Source organism: Bos mutus, chromosome 1 (genome assembly GCF_027580195.1).
Source record: "Bos mutus isolate GX-2022 chromosome 1, NWIPB_WYAK_1.1, whole genome shotgun sequence".
Classification (NCBI taxonomy): Eukaryota; Metazoa; Chordata; class Mammalia; order Artiodactyla; family Bovidae; genus Bos; species Bos mutus.
The window spans coordinates 148,358,830-148,382,133 of NC_091617.1; the positions used below are offsets into that span (position 1 = coordinate 148,358,830).

Sequence of the window (23,304 nt, forward strand, 5' to 3'; positions counted from 1 at the left end):
CCCCTTTTCCCCTCATGTGATGCTGTTACTCAACCCAGTAACATACTCTGAGTGTAAGGAGAGAACTGTGTGGTCGATAAATAACGAAGCAACGGCTGTTAATAAGTGCGTCAATAAGCAATTTTATAAGCTTTTTATTATGGAAAATTTGCCAGTGTAGACAGTAGAGATGATAGCAAAAGCACAATAGCTCAGTGGTAAGCTCACCCGCTGATGGGCCATTTGTCCATGGTTAAGCCAGAAAACTGCATTCTGGACCCTGGCCTCAAAAATTCTTGCTGTAATTACGTGTCTTCAGTTCTTGGAACCAGGCTCCCTGGGAGTTAGCAGCGGCTTTCGTGTTCCAGTCTGAGAAGTCCAGTGACCTGTTCGAGATCGAATGCCTGAGTCCGTGGTCACTGTTGACACCTGCTGCTCCCCACTCTTTGGGTGCAGGACGCTGCCTCACTGACCACTGTGCGGGCGGTCAGCGCCACTTCTGTGCAGGGCAGCAAGGTTTCTTTTGTTGGCGCCCTGGTCTATGAAGAGCTGGGGTCCCTTGGCTTGGAGAGCCGCAAGGGGTCCTGTTTGTGCATGTGGTCCCGGTGGGACCACCTTCTGGAGAGCGGGCCCTGGAAAGGTTGGCATCTCTGCTCACAGGTGGAGGAGGACTGTGTGCCCCCAGAGGGCCGGCTGGCCCCCACCAGGGAGGAAGGAGAGGGTAGGGGCTGCGGGCAGGGGTGGCGCTTTGCCAGGGCCTCTGCAGTGGCAGGGATGTGACTGGCTGTGGCTGAGCTGAGGGAGTGTGGATCCCACCCTGGCACCCCGTGCTTTATCCAGGATCCTCCCAGCTCCCATGTACTCTCCACCCCCTGGGAAGCCAGCAGCGTATTCATGAGCTCGAAGGGCTGTCATTGCAGAGTGGGGGGCCACACTCACCAGCAACCCCCCAACATTCTCAGTGTGACCAGGCCCCCTGTCGTGTCTGGGTCTGTGCTGCGTTTCCCCTGGAAGCTTCCCTGACCTTGAGGCTTGGAGGTGCTGTGCTTCTTGTGTTCTGGGGCTGACGGGTGTTATGGGGGAGGCAGAGATGGAAATCAGTGGGGACGGTACAGCCCTGCCGAGCCTGGGAACCCCTCCACAGCAGAGAGGCTCCCTGAGTTAGCACAAGTTTGCAGGAGTTAGAGGCGGCACGTGACTTGTGCCTTTGAGCAGGCCAGTTCACGTTTTCAGTTCAGTTCAGTTGCATCTGACTCTTTGCGACCCCATGGACCGCAGCACGCCAGGCCTCCCTGTCCATCACCAGCTCCTGGAGTTCACTCAAACTCATGTCCATTGAGTCAGTGATGCCATCCAACCATCTCATCCTCTGTCGTCCCCTTCTCCTCCTGACCTCAATCTTTCCCAGCATCAGGGTCTTTTCCAGTGAGTCAGCTCTTTGCATCAGGTGGCCACAATATTGGAGTTTCAGCTTCAACATCAGTCCTTCCAGTGAACACCCAGGACTGGTCTCCTTTAGGATGGACTGGTTGGATCTCCTTGCAGTCCAGGGCACTCTCGAGAGTCTTCTCCAGCACCACAGTTCTGAAGCATCAGTTCTTCGGCGCTCTTAGGTGCTGGATTTCTCTTCTGTAAAACGAAAATGCTTGGTCTCCGTTGTTTCTGTCTCGCTGAACCCAAAGACTTGCTGGTTTGAGCGCCCTGGGCCGGGGGTCTGGGTGTGACGCTGTGCTGGTGGGCCACGGGGCCTTGGCCTCAGGCACTGTCTCCTACCCTGGGCCTGCCCTGGGTCAACTCTTGCCGGCTTGGAGCCTGACCAGCTTGGAGCGTGGGAGGCAGAGGAAGCCCTGGGGTAGGGGGTATGTGGGGGGGCACCCTCCTGACGGGGGTGGGGGTGGGAGAGGCTCTGCGTCTGTTGGTCCCTGTAGCAGCAGCGAGGCTTTGCTCTGGGGGCCCGTGTGGCTGGCAGGCTGTGTGAATCTGCCATGATCACATGGAGGAGTGGGGTGTGAAGGTCGCAGATGCTGCAGCTGACTTGCTTGACCTGCTGACTTGGCCTAAGAGCCCCGCGCCCCCTCCTGCTGGCATCTCTTGGCTGGACTGGGGACCTCCTATAGGGAGGCAGGTGGTGCCCACCGGTGGCCCAGGGCAAGTGGCCCCTGAGTGGGGCAGGTGTGGATGTGTGTGCTGGTCCCAGGGGTCAGGAGCAGACCCACACGTGGCCCAAGAAAGAAGGCGCTGGGCTCCTTCCTCGGTGAACTTCCCCAAAGCTCCCCGCTGAAACGGAGTCAGACCCAGCCCTGGTCAGTCCGAAGCCATGGATGACCAGGGGAGGCGGGCATCGTCCTGCCAGAAACTGGGTCATAGCACCCTACTGGGTGGCTGGGGCTTCCCCACACCCAGGGTCTCAACACGGTGTATCCCAGGGTTCCCTTATTACAGGTTTTTAACTGTGTGATTGTTTATAATACAAAGCAAGGATGAAAATGCTGCTTTAAATATTTTTATATAGCTGGTTTACAGTGTTTGTTAATTTCTCTGTGTGTGTGCGCGCTCAGTCATGACTGACTCTTTGTGACCCCACGGACTGCAGCCTGCCAGGTTCCTCTGTCCATGGAATTTTCCAGACAAGAATTCTGGAGTGGGTGGCCATTTCCTTCTCCATGGGATCTTCCTGACCCAAGGATCGAACCTGCATCTCTTGGGTCTCCTGTGTTGGCAGCTGGATTCTCTACCACTGTGCCACCTGGGAAGCCCCTTGTTAACTTCTGCTGTGCAGCGAAATGATGTATCCATCCTTTCTCGTATTCTTTTCTATTATGGTTTATTACAGGGTCTGGAATATAGTTCCCTGTGCTATACATTAGGACCTGGTTCACTTGTGCTGTTGATACATGTAATATTAATAGTTTGCATCCGCTAATCCCAGATTTCCACTCCACTCCTCCCCCACCCCTTCCCCTTCAGTCTTTGAGTCTTTCTGTTTTGTAAGTAGGTTCATTTGTATCATATTTTAGATTCCACAGATAAGTGTATCACGTGCTATTTGTCTTTCTGACTTTGCTTCGTATGACACTGTCTGGGTCCATCCACGTCGCTGCAGGTGGCATTATTTCATTCTTTCTAATGGCCAAGTAATACTCCATTGTGCGTATGTACCGCATCTTCTTTATCTTTATCTGTCCACGGACACTTAGGTTGCTTCCTGAACAGCGATTAGGTTGTGTATAGTGCTGAATGACCATAGGGGAGCCTGTATCTTTGGGACTTAGAGTTTTCTCTGGATAGATGCCCAGGCTTCCCTGATGGCTCAGCCGGTAAAGAATCTGCCTGCAATGCGGGAGGTCTGGGTTTGATCCCTGGGTTGGGAAGATCCCCTGGAGAAGGGAAGGGCTACCCACTCTGGCCTGGAGAATTCCATGAACTGTATGATCCATGGGGTCACAAAGAGTCGGACGTGACTGAGCAACTTTCATTTCTGGATATATTCCCAGGAATGGAATTGCTGGATCCTATGGCAGCTCTATTTTTAAGGGTTTTTTAAGGGACCTCCAATTGGAGGAGGAAATGACAACCTATTCCAGTATACCTGACTGAAAATTCCCATGTCCATAGGGTCACAGAGAGTCGGACATGACTGAGTGACTGAGCATGCACACTCTTCTCCTAGTGGCTGCCCCAATCTACATGCTCCCCAACAGTGTATGAGGGCTCCCCTTCCTCCACACCCTCTCCAGCACATATGTGGACGTTTTAACGATGGCCATTCTGACCACTGTGAGGTGCTGCCTCCTTGCAGGTTTGATCTGCATTTCTCTAATAATTAGTGGTGATGAGCGCGAAGATGCTGTTTTGATGAACACAGGCCAGAGCTGGTGCATGGTAGCTGAGACCTTCTGCCAGCCTTCATTCCTGGTGGGCCCGTGTCTAGGTCAGCCTGGGCAGTGGAACTTCCTGTGATGCTGGAAATGTTATGAGTCTGCGCTGACCAGTGTGGGACACCAGCCGCGTGTGACTCATGAGCACTCCTTGGTCTGGGTCTCCTCAGTGTGGCTGACGCAACTGGGAAAACTGAATATTTATTTCATTGTAATTAAATGTAAGTAGCCACCTGTGACCGGTGGCTCCTGACACTGCAGTTCTAGAGAAGAGTATGTAGGTAATTGCCAATGAGAATAGTTTTACTTACTTTTTATTATAGGAAATGTCACATATATATTGAGTAGTGGGACCACCGGAGAAGGCAATGGCACCCCACTCCAGTACTCTTGCCTGGAGAATCGCATGGATGGAGGAGCCTGGTGGGCTGCAGTCCATGGGGTCGCTGAGGGTCGGACAAAACTGAGCGACTTCACTTTCACATTTCACTATCATGCATTGGAGAAGGAAATGGCAGCCCACTCCAGTGTTCTTGCCTGGAGAATCCCAGGGACGAGGGAGCCTGGTGGGCTGCTGTCTGTGGGGTCACACAGAGTCGGACATGACTGAAGTGACTTAGCAGCAGCAGTGGGACCACATATATCGTTCCTCCAGCTTCTGTAAAAACTAATCCATTGGCCAATCTTATTTCACCTTTACCTCCCCGCCACCCACCCCTTAGCTCTCACTTCTGTGTTACCTTGAAGCAGATAATAGCTTTTGAATTTTTGTTTTTAAACAGCTCATCTTTAACCTCAGGATAGAATAAAACTGTTGAGGTCCTTTAATGGACTGGAACCTGGTGGTCTGGAGTCGACGATAAGAAAGTAAAGGAGAGAAAGGCTGATATTCCTTGGTTTACACAGAAAGCCAATAAAGCCCCTGGCACGAGGCTTGCTCTGTTCACAGAGGCCTCAGGTGCCCTCTCAGTGGGGTGAAGGCACAGAGTGCCTTCTCGAGAGGGTCTTAGAAGCCTGGGCAGGAAAGTGAACTCAGAGGGCCTCTGTGCTCCAGGGGATCAGCCTGAAAAAGAGAGGGAGAGAGAGTGAGAAAGCAAGACACGGGGACCAGAGCTCTGATGGAGCAAAGGTGTTTTATTTAGCATTGTGTAGGTATTTATACTGTCTTACAAGATAGCTGTTTTCAGCAGAGATAAAATCAAAACTTACAAGTTATCAAGAAAACATGAGGTCATCCACAAGAGAGAGTTGTAAATAACCATGTTTACCATGTGGTTCATAAAAAGGAAGAGGGTACTTACCACTGTATAGAAAACTAACAAAGGAAATGCCTGGATTCCTCAGTCGTGGGAGAGGCTTGCCTCTCCTCTCAATTCCTGAATATTCAGGAATTAATAAGGAACAGAGAATTCCTGACAGATCCAAAACAGCACACAGGAAGCCTCCTGTTAAATGGTTCCTGACATAAAACTATTTGACCTTGATTTTTTTCCTCATCCCTTGTGGCTTCTTTGCCATTTATTCACGAGCTTTGCAGCCTTCCACTTAACCAGCTGCAGGCCCTGAATGATGTCTCTTAAGACTGCTCAAGGCTTTCTCATATTTCTGTATTGAGAAATACACACCACAGATCTTTAATTTGTAATAATATTGTTTAATATGTTTTATATTATACAGTTTAATGTTAACTGATTATGGCTCAAACTGTACATGCTAACATTTGGGACTGATTAAAAATTGATGTCCCATATGTTCAACCAGTTCTTAGATCTGTAAAAAAAATTGGTCCAGGAAAATTGTTTGACAGAAATAACGGAGAACTCCATGGCATAGGCTGTAATGAGTAAAGTTTGTCGATGAAACTGCTTGATGGTTCAGGTTGATGTGAAACTGAAAAGAACTGATCCAAGTGAAAATGATTTTGACTAAATACACGTGAAAAAAGTTAGGAACACTGGATATGAAAATGTCAAGCAACTGAAAGGGCTGCATGGCATTCTCTCTAGAAGATGCTTCTGATGACAGTGTTTGTGTCCAGAGCATCCTCAGGGTCAAAGCGGCCGCTGCCTGTTTCTGTCCACTCTTCTGTTAACCTCAGATATGTCTGGAAGGGCGTGGAAGGGGGAAGTTTCTGGAACCGAACGTCTCAGGCTCTGGCGACTGCCCATCCCTAGGATGACTCAGAACGGACTGGGGCTTGAGTGAAACCAAGATCAGCCGCCCTGCCTCCTGCCCACTTTGATCTTCCCCCTGGATGTCCCTCCCTCTCTGAGGGCCTCTCCTCTTCCTCGGGTGGCTTAGAGAAGCCTCTGGAGTTTTCTCCACGAGCCTCTAGCTGGGGGCTGAATTCTCCCAGCAGCATGTGCAACAGTCCCCGTGAGGAGGCAAGGCCAAGGACGTTCCTGGTGCCCCAGTGGCTTAGAACTCTGCCGTGCTCCCAGTGTGGTGCTCCAGTGGCTTAGGACTCTGCCGTGCTCCCAGTGCAGGGGCCTGGGTTCAGTCCCTGGTCTGGGAACTTGACCCCGTTTGCCACCACTAAAGCCAGGTGCAGCCAAATGAATAATTTTTTTTTTTTTTTTTTTAAAGAGGCAAGGACAAAATTGTATCTTAAAAAATCAAAAAAAAGCAAAGACGGGGGCTTCCCCCAACCAGGTGCCTGGTGCAGTGGGCACCTGGCCCTTGTCCTGAGCCCCGTGGAGCGGGAGCCGTCCCACCTGGAGCTCTCGGGCTGCAGAAGCCAGGCCTCCCTGCAGTGTCTCCCGGGGGCTCCACGGCCAGCAAAGGGCCAGTGCTGCCCGCCCGGGTCAGGGACGTTCCAGGCCTCTCTGGGAGGCCGTGGGAACCCTGTGTCCATTTCACGCCAGAGTCTTCAGAAGCCTTTTGTGGATCCGTGACTGTTGCCTTCGCCTGCTGGGAGGTGTATGCAGATGGAGCCCACTCGTTCCTTCAGTAAACTGGAGCATCCCTTTGGGTTTCAAGTGCTACCAGCTCTCAGAAGGGGATAGGGAAAGCCATCTGGAGGCCTTTGAGGGGAGTGGGTGTGAAATGGTGATGGCCCACTGTTCCCCTGGGATTGGGGTCCGAGGGGAGGGAGCAGTGTTGGGGTGCAGGAGAGGTCCCGCTCAAGAGCGTGTAGCCTCAGCCTCTGTAGACCCCACCTTCGGCTCCCCTGGTTCCTGACTGGGAAGGAGCTGAGCTCTTACACAGGGGTCCTGCACCTCCACACCCCCACTTTGTGGAAGGGAAATATGCTGTCTTTGGGGGCTAGCATCTTTTCTCCCTGTGACCCCCCTACCCATCCCCGTCTATTCAGCAGTCCAGTGTGGCGCCGGGATTAGGAGAAGCAGCAAGAGGGGCCTCGCTGGAGCAGTGCTTGCTCAGCAGTGTGTAGCCCAGCAGGTGGCTTTTTTTTTTTTTAGAAGTTTTGCACGAAGGCCCTGGGTCAGGGCTTGAGTCTCGACCCACCCTTGCTCTCTGTGGGGCCCTGGGCAGTTTCTTTAACCTTTCTGAGCTGGTCTCCTTCACAAGGTAGGATGCCACTTGGACTCGCTCCCAGGGTAATTCTGAGACCCTAGTGCGGCCTGTCCCAGAACATCTCATCGTATACCGTCTGACTCAGAGTGGATGCTCCAACAGTAGCTGCTGTGATCTTCCTCACAGTTATCTGAACCCACACAGCGTTTGTTGGCAGTCAGGTACTGGGCCAGTCTCGTCTTGCGGGCGCTCTCTGTGATCTGGAGCTGCCCCCAGTGGGAGCACGGGTGTTGGGCGGCCAAGTGACCCGACCCCTAGTCATCTTCTAGTTTCTGCAGCTGACTGGCTGGTGGGCATCCCGGGTGGGGGCTCCCGTGCGGTCCTTGGTCCTAGCGGCCCCTCTGACTGTGTGTGATTCATGGATAGACTGTCTGCTTGCCCACGATCATGCCGTTGGTAACACTGCCCAGGGAGCAGACACCTCATGGTAGAATGGAAACAGCCCCGCCCAGGGTCGGGGGGCTCTGGTCTCCTGGCCAGCTCCCAAGGAGACATTTAACACGTGGTTGTGCTTCCTTGGGCCCTGTTTTTTTTTTTTTTTTTAATGAAGGGTCGAGCTGGATGGCCTGTGCACCAGCTTCGCCTCTGTTGCACCCAGCACGAACATCTGGTGCCCAGCTGTTGGCTGGTGTGGGGTGGAGTCCAGGCAGCGACTGTGGCCTCAGCAGGGGCTCCTCCGGCCTTGTTTCCAAGACTGCGGGAATCCACAGTTTCCAAGCTGGTGGGGCCAGTGTCTAATGAAGGCCCCCTTCAGTTCAATTCAGTTCAGTCGCTCAGTTGTGTCCGACTCTTTGCGACCCCATGGACTGCAGCACGCCAGGCCTCCCTGTCCATCACCAATTCCTGGAGTTTACCCAAATTCATGTCCATTTATTTGGTGATGCCATCCAACCATCTCATCCTCTGTTGTCCCCTTCTCCTCCTGCCCTCAATCTTTCCCAGCATCAGGGTCTTTTCAAATGAGTCAGTTCTTCCCATTAGGTGGCCAAAGTGTTGAAGTTTCACTTCAGCATCAGTCCTTCCAAAGAATATTCAGGACTGATTTCCTTTAGGATGGACTGGTTGGATCTCCTTGCAGTCCAAGGGACTCTCAAGAGTCTTCTCCAACATCACAGTTCAAAAGCACCAATTCTTTGGCACTCAGCTTTCTTAATAGTCCAACTCTCACATCCATACATGACTACTGGAAAAACCATAGCCTTGACTAGACGGACCTTTGTTGGCAAAGTAATGTCTCTGCTTTTTAATATGCTGTCTAGGTTGGTCATTTTTCCCTCTATTTCTTTACACTGATCACTGAGGAAAACTTTCTTATCTCTTCTTGGTATTCTTTGGAACTCTGCATTCAGATGCTCATATCTTTCCTTTTCTCCTTTGCTTTTCCCTTCTCTTCTTTTCATAGCTATTTGTAAGGCCTCCCCAGACAGCCATTTTGCTTTTTTGCATTTCTTTTCCATGGGGATGGTCTTGATCTCTGTCTCCTGTACAATGTCACGAACTTTAGTCCATAGTTCCTCAGGCACTCTATCTATCAGATCTAGTCCCTTAAATCTATTTCTCACTTCTACTGTGTAATCATAAGGGATTTGACTTAGGTCATACCTGAATGGTCTAGTGGTTTTCCCTACTTTCTTCAATTTAAGTCTGAATTTGGCAATAAGGAGCTCATGATCAGAGCCACAGTCAGCTCACAGTCTTGTTTTTGCTGTCTGTATAGAGCTTCTCCATCTTTGGCTGCAAAGAATATAATCAGTCTGATTTCAGTGTTGACCATCTACAGAATGGGAAAGACTAGAGATCTCTTCAAGAAAATTAGAAATACCAAGGGAACATTTCATGCAAAGATGGGCTCGATAAAGGACAGAAATGGTATGGACCTAACAGAAGCAGAAGATATTAAGAAGAGGTGGCAAGAATACACAGAAGAACTGTAAAAAAAAAAAAAAGATCTTCACGACCAAGATAATCACAATGGTATGATCACTGACCTAGAGCCAGACATCCTGGAATGTGAAGTCAAGTGGGCCTTAGAAAGCATCACTATGAACAAAGCTAGTGGAGGTGATGGAATTCCAGTGGAGCTCTTTCAAATCCTGAAAAATGATGCTGTGAAAGTGCTGCACTGAATATGCCAGCAAATTTGGAAAGAAGAGTTGACTCATTGGAAAAGACTCTGATGCTGGGAGGGATTGGGGGCGGGAGGAAAAGGGGACGACAGAGGATGAGATGGATGGATGGTATCACTGACTTGATGGACATGAGTCTGAGTGAACTCCGGGAGTTGGTGATGGACAGGGAGGCCTGGCGTGCTGCGATTCATGGGGTCGCAAAGAGTTGGACACGACTGAGTGAACTGAACTGAACTGAACTGAACTAGGTTGGTCCTAGCTTTCCTTCCAGGGAGTAAGCGTCTTTTTATTTCATGGCTGGTCCCTTACCAGATCTGTTCACGGGCCGCCTTTTAATGCTCTCTGCATGGAGCGGTGTCTGTGAAAGCCGTTACGTGTTCACAGGTGGTGAAGACCTGTCGCCTTTTTCCTGTGTTGCCTCTTGACGGCTCCGCTGGTATCTCCTCCTCAGAGCTGCGTTGGGAGGGCCTCGCTCTGGTCCAGTTTGCTAACTGGCTCCGGCCCCTGTGTGGATGAGGAAGCCCTTATTCAGCTAATGTGTTAACATCAGGGCCGGAGTCCTTTGTTGGAGTTTGAAGGTAAAGCTCAGTTGGTTGTGCCAAAGATTTCTAGGTGTCTTTCATACGATGGTGAAAACCAGATAGGCTGCTTTTTTTTAACCTTTTACTTTTTTTTTTAATTAATTTTTTTGAAGAATAATTGCTTTACAGAATTTTGCTGTTTTCTGTCAAACCTCAACATGAATCAGCCACAGGTAGACATATATCCCCTCCCTTTTGAAACTCCCTCCCGTCTCCCTCCCCACCCACCCCTCTAGGTTGATACAGAGCCCCTGTTTGAGTTTCCCGAGATATACAGCAAATTCCCGTTGGCTATCTATTTTACATATGGTAGTGTAAGTTTCCATGTTACCCGTTCCATACATCTCACCCTCTCCTCCCCTCTCCCCATGTCCGTAAGTCTGTTCTCTATGTCTGTTTCTCCATTGCTGCCCCGTAAATAAGTTCTTTAGTACCATTCTTCGAGATTCCGTATATATGTGTTAGAATACGGTATTTATCTTTCTCTTTCTGACTCACTTTTGGACTCTCAATTGGCTTCTGATTTTTGAGGTCACGTGTCCTATTAGGATGCAGGCAAGCAGTCTGAGTGCAGCCTCCTCAGTTTGATGTGGGCGTGAGCTCTCCGATGCCCTGCGTATTTCCACGGCCGAATCTGGTGCCTCACACCCTCTCCATCAAGGACCCTGCCCTAAGAAACCTTTGATTTCACTCTCTTAACAATGGTCGCATGTGCTTTACACCTGTCACTTGTCACTGTCTGCCTGGGAATTCGTAATGAACGCGTCTGTTTTCCCCGCTGAGCTGGAACTCATTATTTTGCTTTGGGCTCTGTCTCCCCTCGCCCCCGGAACTTAGAGTCTAGGCAGTGCCTCATCGACAGCTGATGGCCTGTGTCCTGCCGGGGTTGGGGGGCTGGTGCCTGCTCCCCTCCCCATGTATGTGCCTTCCTGGCTCTTCTTTGTGTATGTGGTTTTAGAAAATGTTTGCAAAATGCCTTACAAAGAGGTCATGCACTTTGGGATTCTTTAGGAAGCTCCCAAAGTTTGTTTCCCTGGGCTTAAAGTTGTAACATGGGCTATGTGCAGCTAGAAAGACGTTGAGAGAGATTAAACTGGTCTGTGCAGGCTGCTGTAGTCATGTCTATCAAGTTTGCAGGATAGCCCAGCTGTGTGGAGGGAAAGATACGTTATCATGTAGGTTTAGATTTGGCTGAATATCACCCTCATGTGGTGGTTCAGATGGTAAAGAATCCGTCTGCAACGAAGGAGACCAGAATTTGATCCCTGGGTTGGGAAGATCCCCTGGAGAAGGACATGGCAACCCACTCCAGTATTCTTGGCTGGAGGATCCCACTGAGAGAGCAGTCTGGTGGGCTACAGTCCATGGGGCATAAAGAGCTGGACATTGCTGAGCGACTAACACTTTCACTTTGGTGGAATGTTAACAGAAAACCCTCAAATGACACTGGCTTAAACATGAAACTTTATGTTCTCTGTTGTGTGAAAAGTCAGGGCAGGGCCTAATTTTCTGTTTCTTCATCCTTAAGAGATTTGCCTCATGATCCAAAATGGCTGTTGAAGCACCGGTCATTGTATCCATGTCACAGATGGAAAGACAATCCTGGAAGTCTCACTCCATGTCCTTTTATATCTCATTAGCGAAAAGTAACAGGGGCACTAACCATAGTGACAGCTGGGAAGGAGGGTCTTAGCTGGGGCATCGCCTCACCTGGAGACATGAGGGCTCTATTTCCAAGAAAGATGCAGAGAACAGACAGTGGGTACAGAACACAGGCCCAGCTCATTTCAGTGAATGAATGAATAAGGGGATACATTTGGCTCCTGTGGATTAAATGTCGACCAAACCATCATAGTAGCAGGATCCACCAAATGATAAGGAAAGCCCATTTCTGGTACCACAGGAGGGAAGGAACCTTGAGGAAGCTCCCCAGGGACTTGACAGAGCTCCTGTTCTTCTGCAGGGCCATTCAGGTGGGCTTCCTCTTTTCCTTCCTTGTAAGTCTGGTTCTCTTATTTGGAAGGTGCAGATAACACGGCAGTGGGTGACGATGGGCTGGACCCAGGTCAGAACCACATTTCAGAAGGTCCCCCTGAGAACATCATTTTTTTTTTTTTTTTTCGGTTTGTTTGAAGAAAGAAAAGTTTCATAATTCAAGCAGGACAACCTGGGAGAAGAGAGTTTATCCTTAAATGTTGCTGAATTGAAATACTAAAGTGAAAGCGAAAGTCGCTCAGTCGTGTCCGACTCTCTGCGACCCCATGGACTATCCAGTTCATGGAATTCTCCAGGCCAGAATACTGGAGTGGGTAGCCTTTCCCTTCTCCTGGGGATCTTCCCAACCCAGGGATTGAACCCAGGTCTCCCACACTGCAGGCGGATTCTTTACCAGCTTGAGCCACCAGGGAAGCCCAAGGGCACGGCGGGCCTGGAGCCCAGGCCCTGGAGCGGCGAGTCTGCTGCTGGCAGTGGACCGTGCTGTCTTCTCGGGGGATCTGTCAGGTCCAGGGGGTGGCCCCCAGCCCCTAGAGGCACACCAGGAGGGCCTGGGGCCGCACGGCAGGAGTGGGTCACAGAAGGCAGGTCCCCTGGTTAAAGCCTTAGCCTGACATTCGCTCAAGGCCCCTTTTTTTTTTTTTTTTTAATTTTGGCCGTGCTGGGTCTTCCCTGTGGCATCCGGGCTCGGTATTTTCAGCACACGGGCTTAGCTCTCCTGTGGCATGTGGGATCTTAAGCTACCCCACCAAGGACAGAACCCGTGTTCCCTGCCTTGCAAGGTGGCTTCTCAGTCACTGAGCCCCCAGGGAAGATCCCCCAGGCTTCCGTCCTTGATTCCTCTTTAAAATCCTGATTAGGGTCTTTGTCACGCCTCCTGGAGACGATCTGTTCCCACTCTCTGCTTCCTCTAGGCCCCAACCAACCCAGAATTTTCAAATCATCCCGACTCCCAGCCTCAGTTCCGGATCGTCCCCCTTTAAGAAGCACCCCCAGGCCGGGTGTGACCTGAAGCGTGCAGTGATGGCCCCGAGGGGTCGGCCACACATCTGTCCCTTACCCAGGGGCTGCTAGACTCCAGGTCTGAGTTTGCTCTTCTTGACCACCTTTGGGAAACGGCCCGTGGTTTCCAAAGACTTGCTCTCGGTCACAGGAAGCTGACTCGGGATGGGGGAGGCCTGGTTCTTTTCCTCCCCACTCCTGGGTCCCAGGGACCGGCCTGGGGTTGACGCTCAGCTTGTGCAACTGACCAAGGGCTCCTGTTAGCAGGGGTGGGCAGGTGGGAGGCTGCGGCAGGCCAGCATAGGGCGGCAGCTCGCCTGCACTCTGGCCGGGAGTCCAGGCTGAGCCTGCCCTGAGTGGGGACAAAGATTTGTTGCAAATTTCTGGTGCAAACCACATGCTCCCCTCCCAGGGGAATGTTTCTACTGTTGAAAAGCAATAGACTGTCAATCAGCTAAGTAATGTTCAATTTTCTAGTCCCAGTAAAAAAAGTTTTTTTTAAATAGCAGGTGGAATTAGTTTTAATATTTTAACCCAGTAGGTACAAAATACTGTCATTTCATCATGTAGACAACACGGATATTAGTTAAGGAGATCGCTTTTCTCCGTCTGTGTTAAGACTTTAAAGGGTGGGATGTTCACACTCATTTTGGATTAACGACGTGTTACATTTTCAAAAGGCCCAGAACTTGGCTGCTGTTTCTATTGATTTGCCCGCTTGAGGGTCCTTGAGAGCAGGGAAGGCGCTGTGACCATTAGGGTCTTCCCTGCACCCCGTCGCCAGTGTGGGTGTGTGCGATGTGAGTGGGAGCCTATTCTGCAGCGTCACCCCACGGGGCCAGGACTCCGAGCAGCCGGAGTCTGGTCACAGCTGCATGAGCTCGGGAGTCAGCCTGGGCCTCCTGGAGACACGGTTCCCACCCAGAATGATGCTGCTGGACTGTTTTCTACGGGGCTTTTCGGATTCTCCTGTGCTGTGAACCAAACCGCCCAAACCACGGGTCTGGGTGGGGGCGGGGCTGGGGACACTGCCCTTGGCCCCCTGGGCAAATGAGAGCATCTCTGTGAAGGCCTGCGGTCGGGTACACCTGCCGCACGTGGGCCACTCTGCTGCCTCTAACTTGGATCAGAGCTGGCCGGTGCATCTGGGTCCGTTGGGTCCCAGGCTGTGAAAACCTCCACGTGCCCCATCCGGCGTCTGCATGTGCCTGCGGGTGCCTGGCCTGTTGCCCGGGCTGCACAGGCAGAGAAGGACTGCACCCGTGCAGACCCTCGGGACGCCCACCTTCCGGGGAGGGGAGTTATAACCGGTCCGGGTCCGCGGTCTCACGAGGTCTCTCCTGCGCAGGCGCAGCTGGAGGCTCAGCGAGCCACGCAGGACTTCCAGAGGGCCACCGAGGTGCTCCGCGCCGCCAAGGAGACCATCTCCCTGGCCGAGCAGCGGCTGCTGGAGGACGACAAGAGGCAGTTCGACTCAGCCTGGCAGGAGATGCTGAACCACGCCACCCAGAGGGTACGAGTCTCCGTGGGGCGCACCTGTGCGGGCCTGTGTTGCACCTGCATGTGGGCGGGCAGGGTGGGCGTGCGGCGGGGAGGGGGCTGGGCTTGCCCCCGCCTCGGGTTCCTGCGTCTCCGGGGTTTCCCGGAGCAGAGCAAACAGGCATGTTGTTCGCCCACAAGTGGTCATCTCCTGGGGGGTCTCCGCAGGCCTGGAACTAAGCCGTCCTCCTTAGCGCCCCGTCCTTGTCAGCTGAAGTCCCTCTGGTTCAGATCATCGTTGACAGTCCTGACCAGTGTGGGCTTCCCCAGGGGACCCCCGGTCCTTCTCCAGGGTCTCCTCCCTCTGAGTCCCCGGGGTCTGGCCGGGTTTGGAGCTCCAGGTGGACGATCTGGATGACCTGCCGGACTGGTCTTGGGGCATGTGTGCTCTCAGTGAGAGGCGGGCCATGGCGGCTAAGGCCTGAACCCCGGGATGCACGGACTGGGTGTGGTCTGGGGAACCAGGGTGCCTGTGGAAAGCAGGCTCTGCAGGCTGTGGGCTTCACTGGCTGTGCCTGCTGGGTTTGAGGTCATCATGGGGCATCATTCAGCAGCTCCGGGACCTGATCTCTGACCACAGGGCTATCAGCAGTGATGGGTGTCGCTGGACTTGTCCCCTCTTCCTGACTCGCCCAGGCTCCAGAGGGTCCTGCGGGATGTTCAGTGTTTCTCCCCTTGCTGAGGCCTTGGATGTGGGGTGGCGTAGGGGTGGGGCCGTGGGCCTGGTCTGGATCCCCGAGAGGCCACCTGCAGGGCTAGAACATAACTTTTTCCAGTGTCACCTGCCATGTGGGCTCAGGTCCTGCAGGACATGATGATTAAAGGTGGCCTTGAGCATCCCTAAATAGAACACCTGACTCATAAAGGGCTGGGACTTGGTGTCGAATCCACGTTGACTCCACTGCTGCTGCCCCTAAAGCCCAGACCCCCGCCTGGGCTTGTGTGGCCTGGAGCCTCCTGTCTCCTGGTGGACACAAGGCCTGAACAGCCAAATGCAGGCTGGGACAGCTTTCCTGGGTCCACGGGGGAACTCCCACAGGGGAGTTCGGGAATCTTGGAAATTTACAAGTAGCCTGACAGAGTATAAAGGATGGAGGAAAAAACCTCCTTCCAAGAACTTCATGGAAGGGCTGCCTTTTCTTCCCACCCTCCCTTCCACCCCAACCAAGATCCATATCAGCTAGATAGGAATCATCGCAGAGATCACTTAATGTGTCCTTTACAAAAATAACGGAACATATTTCTGCTTTTTCTCCTTCTACTTGTTAAGTCCCAGGGCCGTAGTAGATGGTGATGGCAAGTCCCCAAGAGGTGTCCCCAGGACCTCCACACTCCATGGCCGAGAATACCTTTCACACCTGTCTTTGTGAATGGCGCTCCTTGGGGTTGTGCAGTGTTCAACTGGGGAGCTGTCCAAGATGGCCCTAGGCCTCCTGACACCACGTGGGGCCCCTGAGGGCCCTGGGAGGGTCATTTGACGTGTCCCCTCACTGAGGCTGCCGACGATTTCTTGGTTGTGGGGGTGACCTCTGCAGATGAGCAGACTTCCTGGGTCACGGGCCAGGATTTCCACCCTGGGGGGCTCCTGGCCCTCTTCCCTCGCTTCCTCTCCGGTTTTATGGGGCTCGGAGGCTGCTCCTTGACCTGAGGAGGGAGGAGGAGGGCTGGAGAGTGGCATCAGCAAGAGACAAAGCACGCAGCAGAGCTCTCTGGGGCCGTGTCCCCAGGTCCCTGAGAACCCCAGCCTGGAGGGGCACGCTCTGTGGCCGTGGCGGGTGGGGCAGAAACGTCCGCAGGTGGCTCTGCTGTGAGCTGCCCTCCCGGGGCCCTGGCACACCTGGGCTTCTTGAGTGCTGGTGGACAAAGCAAAAGGTCTAGAGTATGTCCCCGGCCTCAGCTGACTTCTGGGTCCTCCAGGAAGCCTGCTTCTTCAGGAGAAAGGACTTCTGCTGCTGAACAAAGTGCCACAGAAGCGTCCATAGAAGGATATGGAGCTCAGAAGGGTCCAGGCCATCTCGAGAAAACGGCCCTGCTTTGGGTAGGGTGGCCCCCACCCCAGGCACGGTGGAAGGACCTGCGGTCTCTGCACCCCCTTCCCCAGGGTCCTCTGGGTGTCCCTTCTGTTCCTCCAGACTTCGAGTGACGGCCCCTGCTGTGGTCGCCATGGGAGTCCCGGGTTCTGTATTGCTCAACCACGTGCAGGGCCCCAGGTGGGGACCAAGGAGCGGTCTTGTGCCCAGTGCTGGGGTCAGCTGAGCTCTGCAGTGCACTTGAGGGGCCTCCCTGGGGGTGTGCGGTCCTTGCTGCTCCCACTCGGGCCTTAGGCAGCCGATGCCGCCTGCTCCCCCAGCTCCACCTGGTTTGGCTGAGCAGTATCCCTGAGAGGGGGGTGATAGCTTTCCACCCTCCAGGACGGAGCCATCGGCCCTCCTGATGTCTGTGCAGAGAGGCCAGAGAGGAGGAGGAGCACGTGGCTTGTCGTGAGCAGGGCGGAAAGGGCATGAACTGTGAGGAAGCAGCAGCTGCTGGGAGGAGACGCCGTGCCCTGCACCCTGGGAGGCACATGAGCCGTCAGGCCCGCTTTCGTGTGCTGGTGGGCGGGTACCACCTGTCCCCCAAGGCCCTGAGATGCCACCTCCTCGGGCCCACGCGCCCAGGCCCACAGAAGAATCAGAAGCTGGCCTGAACGGGCCGAGGGGCTGAGGGGACCACGATGCTGCCTCCCTGGGAGCGGGGGGCCCTGCTCTTGGCTCTGGGATGCTCAGGTTGAGGGTGTGTGGCTGGGAGAGGGTTGGGCGAGGTGGACAGTGAGGCAAGGAGCCTGGTTCGGGTCGTCCTGCCGGCAGGGCCCCCAGCCCGGCTGACACAGCCATTCGGTGCGTGCTGGTGTCCCGGCAGGCAGTGTCTGTGTGAGCAGCGTCTGTGTCTCTGTGGGCAGGGGGCCTGGGCTGCCCTGTCCTCCCAGGAGGGGGCCTGCTTGGCGCCCATTCTCCATGTCCTGCTGGAGGCCCTGGAGGAGGCCTCTGCTCCTCGGTTCCCAAGCACTGGGGGCAGCTGCATGGCTTACCACCCAGATCCCGCTCACTGCCCGCTGGCCGCCGGGCCCGGGGCTGCGGCTCTTCCAGCCACTTGGGCCCCAAACCCTCCTGCTGGGCAGTGGCGGGTGGTCAGTTGTTGGGCATCTGGAACCAACCTGTAGGGGGCAGGAGTGCGTGTCTGTGGGTTTGGGGGAACCCCAGGGAGGCTGACTTCGTCGTCAGAATCCACAGAGGTTGGTGCACCCAGGGGTCAGCCCAGTAACGCAGTCCTCTCAGGGGACATAGGAAGCCAGAAAACAGCGGTTTCTCCGGGAGCCTGTCAGCTCTGGGAAGGAGGTGGGCAGCTGCACGCTTCCCATGGAGAGTGGATGCTTGGCTGTGCCAAGCCCTCCTAAAGGCTTCCTCACTCATGCCTTTCCACTAGCACCTTGCACCCCCAGCACCCCACACCAAGTCCCCCCAGCACGCTGCACCGAACCCCCAGCACCCCACACCGAGTCCCCCAGCATGCTGCACTGAGCCCCCAGCACTGAGCCCCCCCGACACCCCACAGTGAGCCCTTAGCACCCTGCACCGAGCCCTCAGTGCCCTGCACTGAACCCCCCCCAGCACCCTGCACCGAACCCCCCCAGCACGCTGCACCGAGCCCCCGACACCCTGCACTGAGCCCCCCCGACACCCTGCACTGAGCCCTTAGCACCCTGCACCAAGCCCTCAGCGCCCTGCAATGAGCCCCTCCCAGCACCCCATACCAAGTCCCCCCAGCATGCTGCACCGAACCCCCAGCACCCCACAGCGAGTGCCCCAGCACCCTGCACTGAGCCCCCAGCACTGAGCCCCCCGACACCCCTCACTGAGCCCTTAGCACCCTGCACCGAGCCCTCAGCGCCCTGCACCGAGCCCGTCCCCCCGGCGCCCTGCACCACACCCCTGCACTGAGCCCCCCTGCCCCGCGCAGCCTCTGCTGCCGCCCCCTCCCTGCCCCCACCGTGACCCAAGGTAGCCCCAACAACCTGGACCTCAGCCGCCTGAGGGGCGTGCTGCTGCTGCTGCGTGTCTGCACCGTGAGGCTTGGTCCAGGGCTTGGTCTCCCGCGTGCTCTGGGCACACAGGATGTGCTTCCTCAGTGTACTTGGCTCTGAGCTGAATTCGTTGGCCGTAAACTGAAGAGTATGGTGCAGAGCTGGGTGCAGGGCCTGCAGTCCAGGCCCAGGAGCCTGGTCTTCGTGGAGGTCTGGGCACTGCACTGGTTCCTCGGGTCTGGGTTGCACCTGTGTCTGGGCACCTCAAGGCCTGCAGGGACCTCTGCATTCCGCTTCCTTTCGTGGTCTCCACCTTCCCAGCATCCGCCCGCCATTTTCTCATCCCTGGGCACACAGTTCACACCCGATTCCAGGCTTCAGGGGCTGCTGAGTTGCCGAGGAGACGTAACCAAGGTGCACCGCGTGGCGACTTTCCCCCGGGAGGCAGGAAGCACAGTGAGGGGCTCTCCTCTGGCAGCAGGAGCTTGTGCCCGTGGGGTCCGGGAGTTGGGGCGGGGTGGTAGGTACGGCTGGTGGGGGTGAGGCAGGAGCTTGTGCCCGTGGGGTCCGGGAGTTGGGGCTGGTGGGGGAGAGGCAGGGGGCAGTGTGCCCGTGGGGTCCGGGAGTTGGGCGGGTGGGGGTGCGGCAGGGGGCAGTGTGCTTGCTGCCGCCTCAGTCTGCGTTGGCGACGTTGCCGTGTGCTTGGGTTCTTCCAAGGGTTTGACTTTAGAAAGCTCTTTTGTAGACTAAGGACCAAAGAAAAACGAGGGCCTGTGTGTGCAGTTGGTGGGAACCCTGCTTCTTGCAGGGGATACTCCTTACCATAGCCTCAAATCACAGCTTTTGTAGGTCTCTCTTTAAAATGCTTTCAGGGATTTCCCTGGCAGTCTAGTGTTTAAGACTTCACCTTCCAGGGCAGCAGGTGCAGGATCCATCCCTGGTTGGGGACCTAAGATCCCACATGCCTTGCGGCCAGAAACCAAAGCGTAAAACAGAAGCAGTATCACACAGATTCAATAAAGACTTAAAAAGAGTCCATATCAAAAAACTATTCCAAAAATCATTATGCTTTCAGACAGGTCCTTAAAGGTGAGCCCTGCACCGAATCCTCTTGTAGTAGAACCAGTCACCACAGCGTGTCTTCACCTGTCTGATGTGCTTGGGTCTCATGTGTTCATAAAGGTTACAGCAGTAAATCCTTACAGCTTTACACTGAAGAGTTACTGCTGTTTCTCTTAAGTGACCAAGCTGGTGAGGTTCTGCGTGCATCTGATGTCTCTGTGACGTCTTTGATGTGAGAAGCCAAGCGGAAGGGTTTCCCAAGCCCCTTGATCTTGATTGAGAGGTCATGTTAGCAAGCTTATCTTGGTTCCCTATTTCCCTCTCTGACTTTGTTCTAATTCTGTTTTTAAAAGTATTTCAAGCATTAAAACCATTGTTAAAAACATATATATATATATATATATATATTTTAAAAGAAGGTAAAGCTTTAACTCTGATACGTATGAAGTATTCTCTTATAAAATATTTTATTTAATGCATTAATTAAGGATGGAACTAATCTGATGTTACAGCTCTTTGAAAGGAGAATTCAGAAAAAAACAACAACAACACTCATGCTTAAGTTCAAGAGTGCCGAGGTGAATTAACAGGCAGATACAGAATTGGTCAGTATTTACAGGGCAAGCAACAAGTAAATGCATCTCCACACACTTCCTCTTGATTTCTAGGGATAAGAATCATTTGTATTACTATCAGTTTCCAACAACTTGTAGGGTCATGAAATAGCTCCAAGACGACGAAAGGCAGAGATAATCTGGAGAGGGGGCAACAGACAGGATGCTCGATGTTTTCTGCTCATGTCAGAGTTTCTCCCGATTCTTAAAAAACACCTAATTTTAAGCGCATAAGGAAACTACCCTGGGCTGACTGGCTGTTTCCCGAGGCGGGTGACGGACCGCTGGCTGCCTCCTCGGTGGTGTCCTCCTGAAACCGTCCTGCGGGGTCTGAGATGGTGGACCAGCGATCTGAGGGCCCTCTGGCCTCCTCCTGGCTGCTCTTTGGGTAAAATAAAAAGCTGGCCCTCTATCCCCGCCTTGCTACTGCCTTTCTAGTTCACTCTGTACTTGGGTGAGTTGTAAGTAGAAGGTGGGAAGGAAGTTGGCAGCTGTTTCCATGGTCCAAACTGCTTTTTCTCTCCCGTGTCCTCTCCCCTCCCAACCAGCCTTGTTCTGATGTGCTTCTAGGTTAGTGGGGAGAGAACAGACACTGTCCCTGCTTCTGGGAACGTGCCTTTGAGCCCCCATAGAGGGTTGGTTTTTGAATTCATTTTGAAAATGTTCCCCCCAGCATTCTAGCTGACGAGTTTTCTGGCCACAGAAATGTGTGTGAGCCTCAGAATCTGTTTCTGCTTAATCCTTCTGGATCCTGGATTCTGCGTCCACCAGCTAAGCTGGAACGTTTGGGAAGGGGCCAGATGGCTGAGGTCCTCATTCTCCTGCTGTCCTGATGCACACACCTGGCTCTGGAGGGCTCCCGAGCCCCTCTCGTGTTGCCTGCCTGCCCATTGGCTCCTGACCTGCGGTGGGACAGGAGGAGCCCACGGTGGCCACTCCGAGGAAGTGGACACCCGCTGGCTCAGAGGATGCTTCATGTCGTTCTGTCCTTTTCCTGCTCGTTGCCTCAGCCGATTGGGCTGTTTAATCTTGTCTGAAATGACTTTTTCAGAATAGATGAGTCAGGAAGGGTGATCCTTTTCTCTTTGCAAGTTTGTTTAATCTTAGTCTCCCCACTAATTTCCTCATTTAATTTTTACATTTTTCTTTATTAAAAAAAATTGAAGTACAGTTGATTTAGAATGTGTCAGTTTCCGGTATACAGCACAGTGATTCAGTTGTATAGGTATACATGTATATGTATGTTTGTGTATATATATATATTCAGATTCTTTTCTATTATAGGTTATTACAAGATATTGGGTAGAGTTCCGTTTGCTATACAGAGGTCCTTGTGGTTGATGTCCTTTACATACAGTAGCATGTATATGTTAATCCCAGATTCCTCATCTTTTTTAAACAAATAGAGTACGTGATCCTGCAGCAGGGGGCCGTTCTGGGTGTGGCCGCGCTGACCCCGCCCCCTCTGCTGTGGTCGCAGGTCATGGAGGCGGAGCAGACCAAGACGAGGAGCGAGCTGGTGCACAAGGAGACGGCGGCGCGCTACAACGCGGCCATGGGCCGCATGCGGCAGCTGGAGAAGAAGCTCAAGCGGGCCATCAACAAGTCCAAGTGAGCCGGGCGGGCGGGCCCCTGGGCTGGGCTGCAGTCTCAGCCTTTCCCGTGGCCCCAGCAGCGCCTGCCCCGGCTCCTTCTGTGTTCTCTGCACCCCCGGGTGGGGCTCCTCCAGGCTGACCCCCTGGGAGCACACAGGAAGGAATCTCAAGGGCAGAGCGTTACCTGGGCCCTGGGCTGCACTTGCGTTTTGGGGAACTCAGGGCTGTGTGCCCTTGGCTCTGTGGCTGACGGTGTGGACACGACCCTTCCCCTCAGGTTACCTGTCCGCAGTGGGGGTGAGCTTTGTAGATAATACACATCCTTCATAGACCCAGAGCTGATGAAACAGCGCAAGACTGGTTTCCTTTCTTTTTTTTCAGCGACAGGATGTGTATTTCCAAAGTTTCTTACAGTATTAAAGACTAGAACAGTTAACCTTGTCCAACAGTAGGCTCTTTGGTTAAATAAGCTGTGACACTTCCACACATCGGACTAGTTTGTAGCAGTTAAAATCATGATGACATGGGTTCTGTCTTCATTAATTTATGAATATGTTCGTAACTTTTATATGTAATAAAGGCAGGCCACAAAACACATTGAAAACACAATTCGTCTCACACAAATTACATGCATACACAGATGGGCCCAAAGGAATAATTTTTTTAATGTGTGTGTATGTATGTGTGTATGTATTTATTTGAACTATCGTTAGTTGATTTACAATGTTGTGAAGACTGGTTTCAATGGAGCTTTTCTCCACCTCTTCTCATCACCACTCCTGTGTATTATCATCTGACAATGACCTTGGGGAAGACTCCCTGCGTTCCTCACAATTGCTGGGCCTCCAAGCAGAGACCTGGAATGGCCTCGATTGCTCAGCCCCAGACAGACCCCTCAAGCTTCGCGGTGGGTGAGGAGCTCAAGAATAAAGTGTTCGCCTCCTCACTTGCCGACCCCCAAGCCCCTGAAAGGAGCGGGTGTGCCCGCCCCTGGCTGGCCCAGAGCCTGGGGTGTGCTGGCCTCTCCTGCGCTCTCCCTGGCCTGTGGCCTGGGCGGTCTGCGTTCGATCCGCTCCCTCTAGTCCCACGCGGAGTCCTGGAGGCTGACCGAGCGCTCCCCACCCCACCCCACCCCATCCCTGCGGAGGCCCCGCTGTGCCCAGTGCGGCTCGGTGGCTCTCCCCTTCCCCGAGTGAGCTCGGGGGAGCTGGTGTTCGTTGGGGCAGTTTCTTCTCTGTGGTTCCTTTCCCGGGGGGGGGCCCCCTACCCTGCCGGGCGCCCCCTGTGACCTTAACACCCCGTAGGGAGGACGGGGGGGGGGGGGGGCGGGGGTAGG

At 53.6% G+C, this 23,304-nt stretch overlaps 1 protein-coding gene across 1 annotated transcript in view; it reads left to right on the top strand.

Annotated features, from left to right (window-relative positions):
* SH3BP5 (SH3 domain binding protein 5) overlaps positions 1 to 23,304 on the top strand; it is an 84,586-nt gene that overhangs the window by 55,486 nt on the left and 5,796 nt on the right. The window contains exons 4-5 of the mRNA XM_070377174.1: positions 14,447 to 14,611; positions 21,854 to 21,984. Of these exons, the coding sequence (XP_070233275.1) occupies positions 14,447 to 14,611; positions 21,854 to 21,984 (296 nt within the window). The remainder of the gene's footprint in view (positions 1 to 14,446; positions 14,612 to 21,853; positions 21,985 to 23,304) is intronic.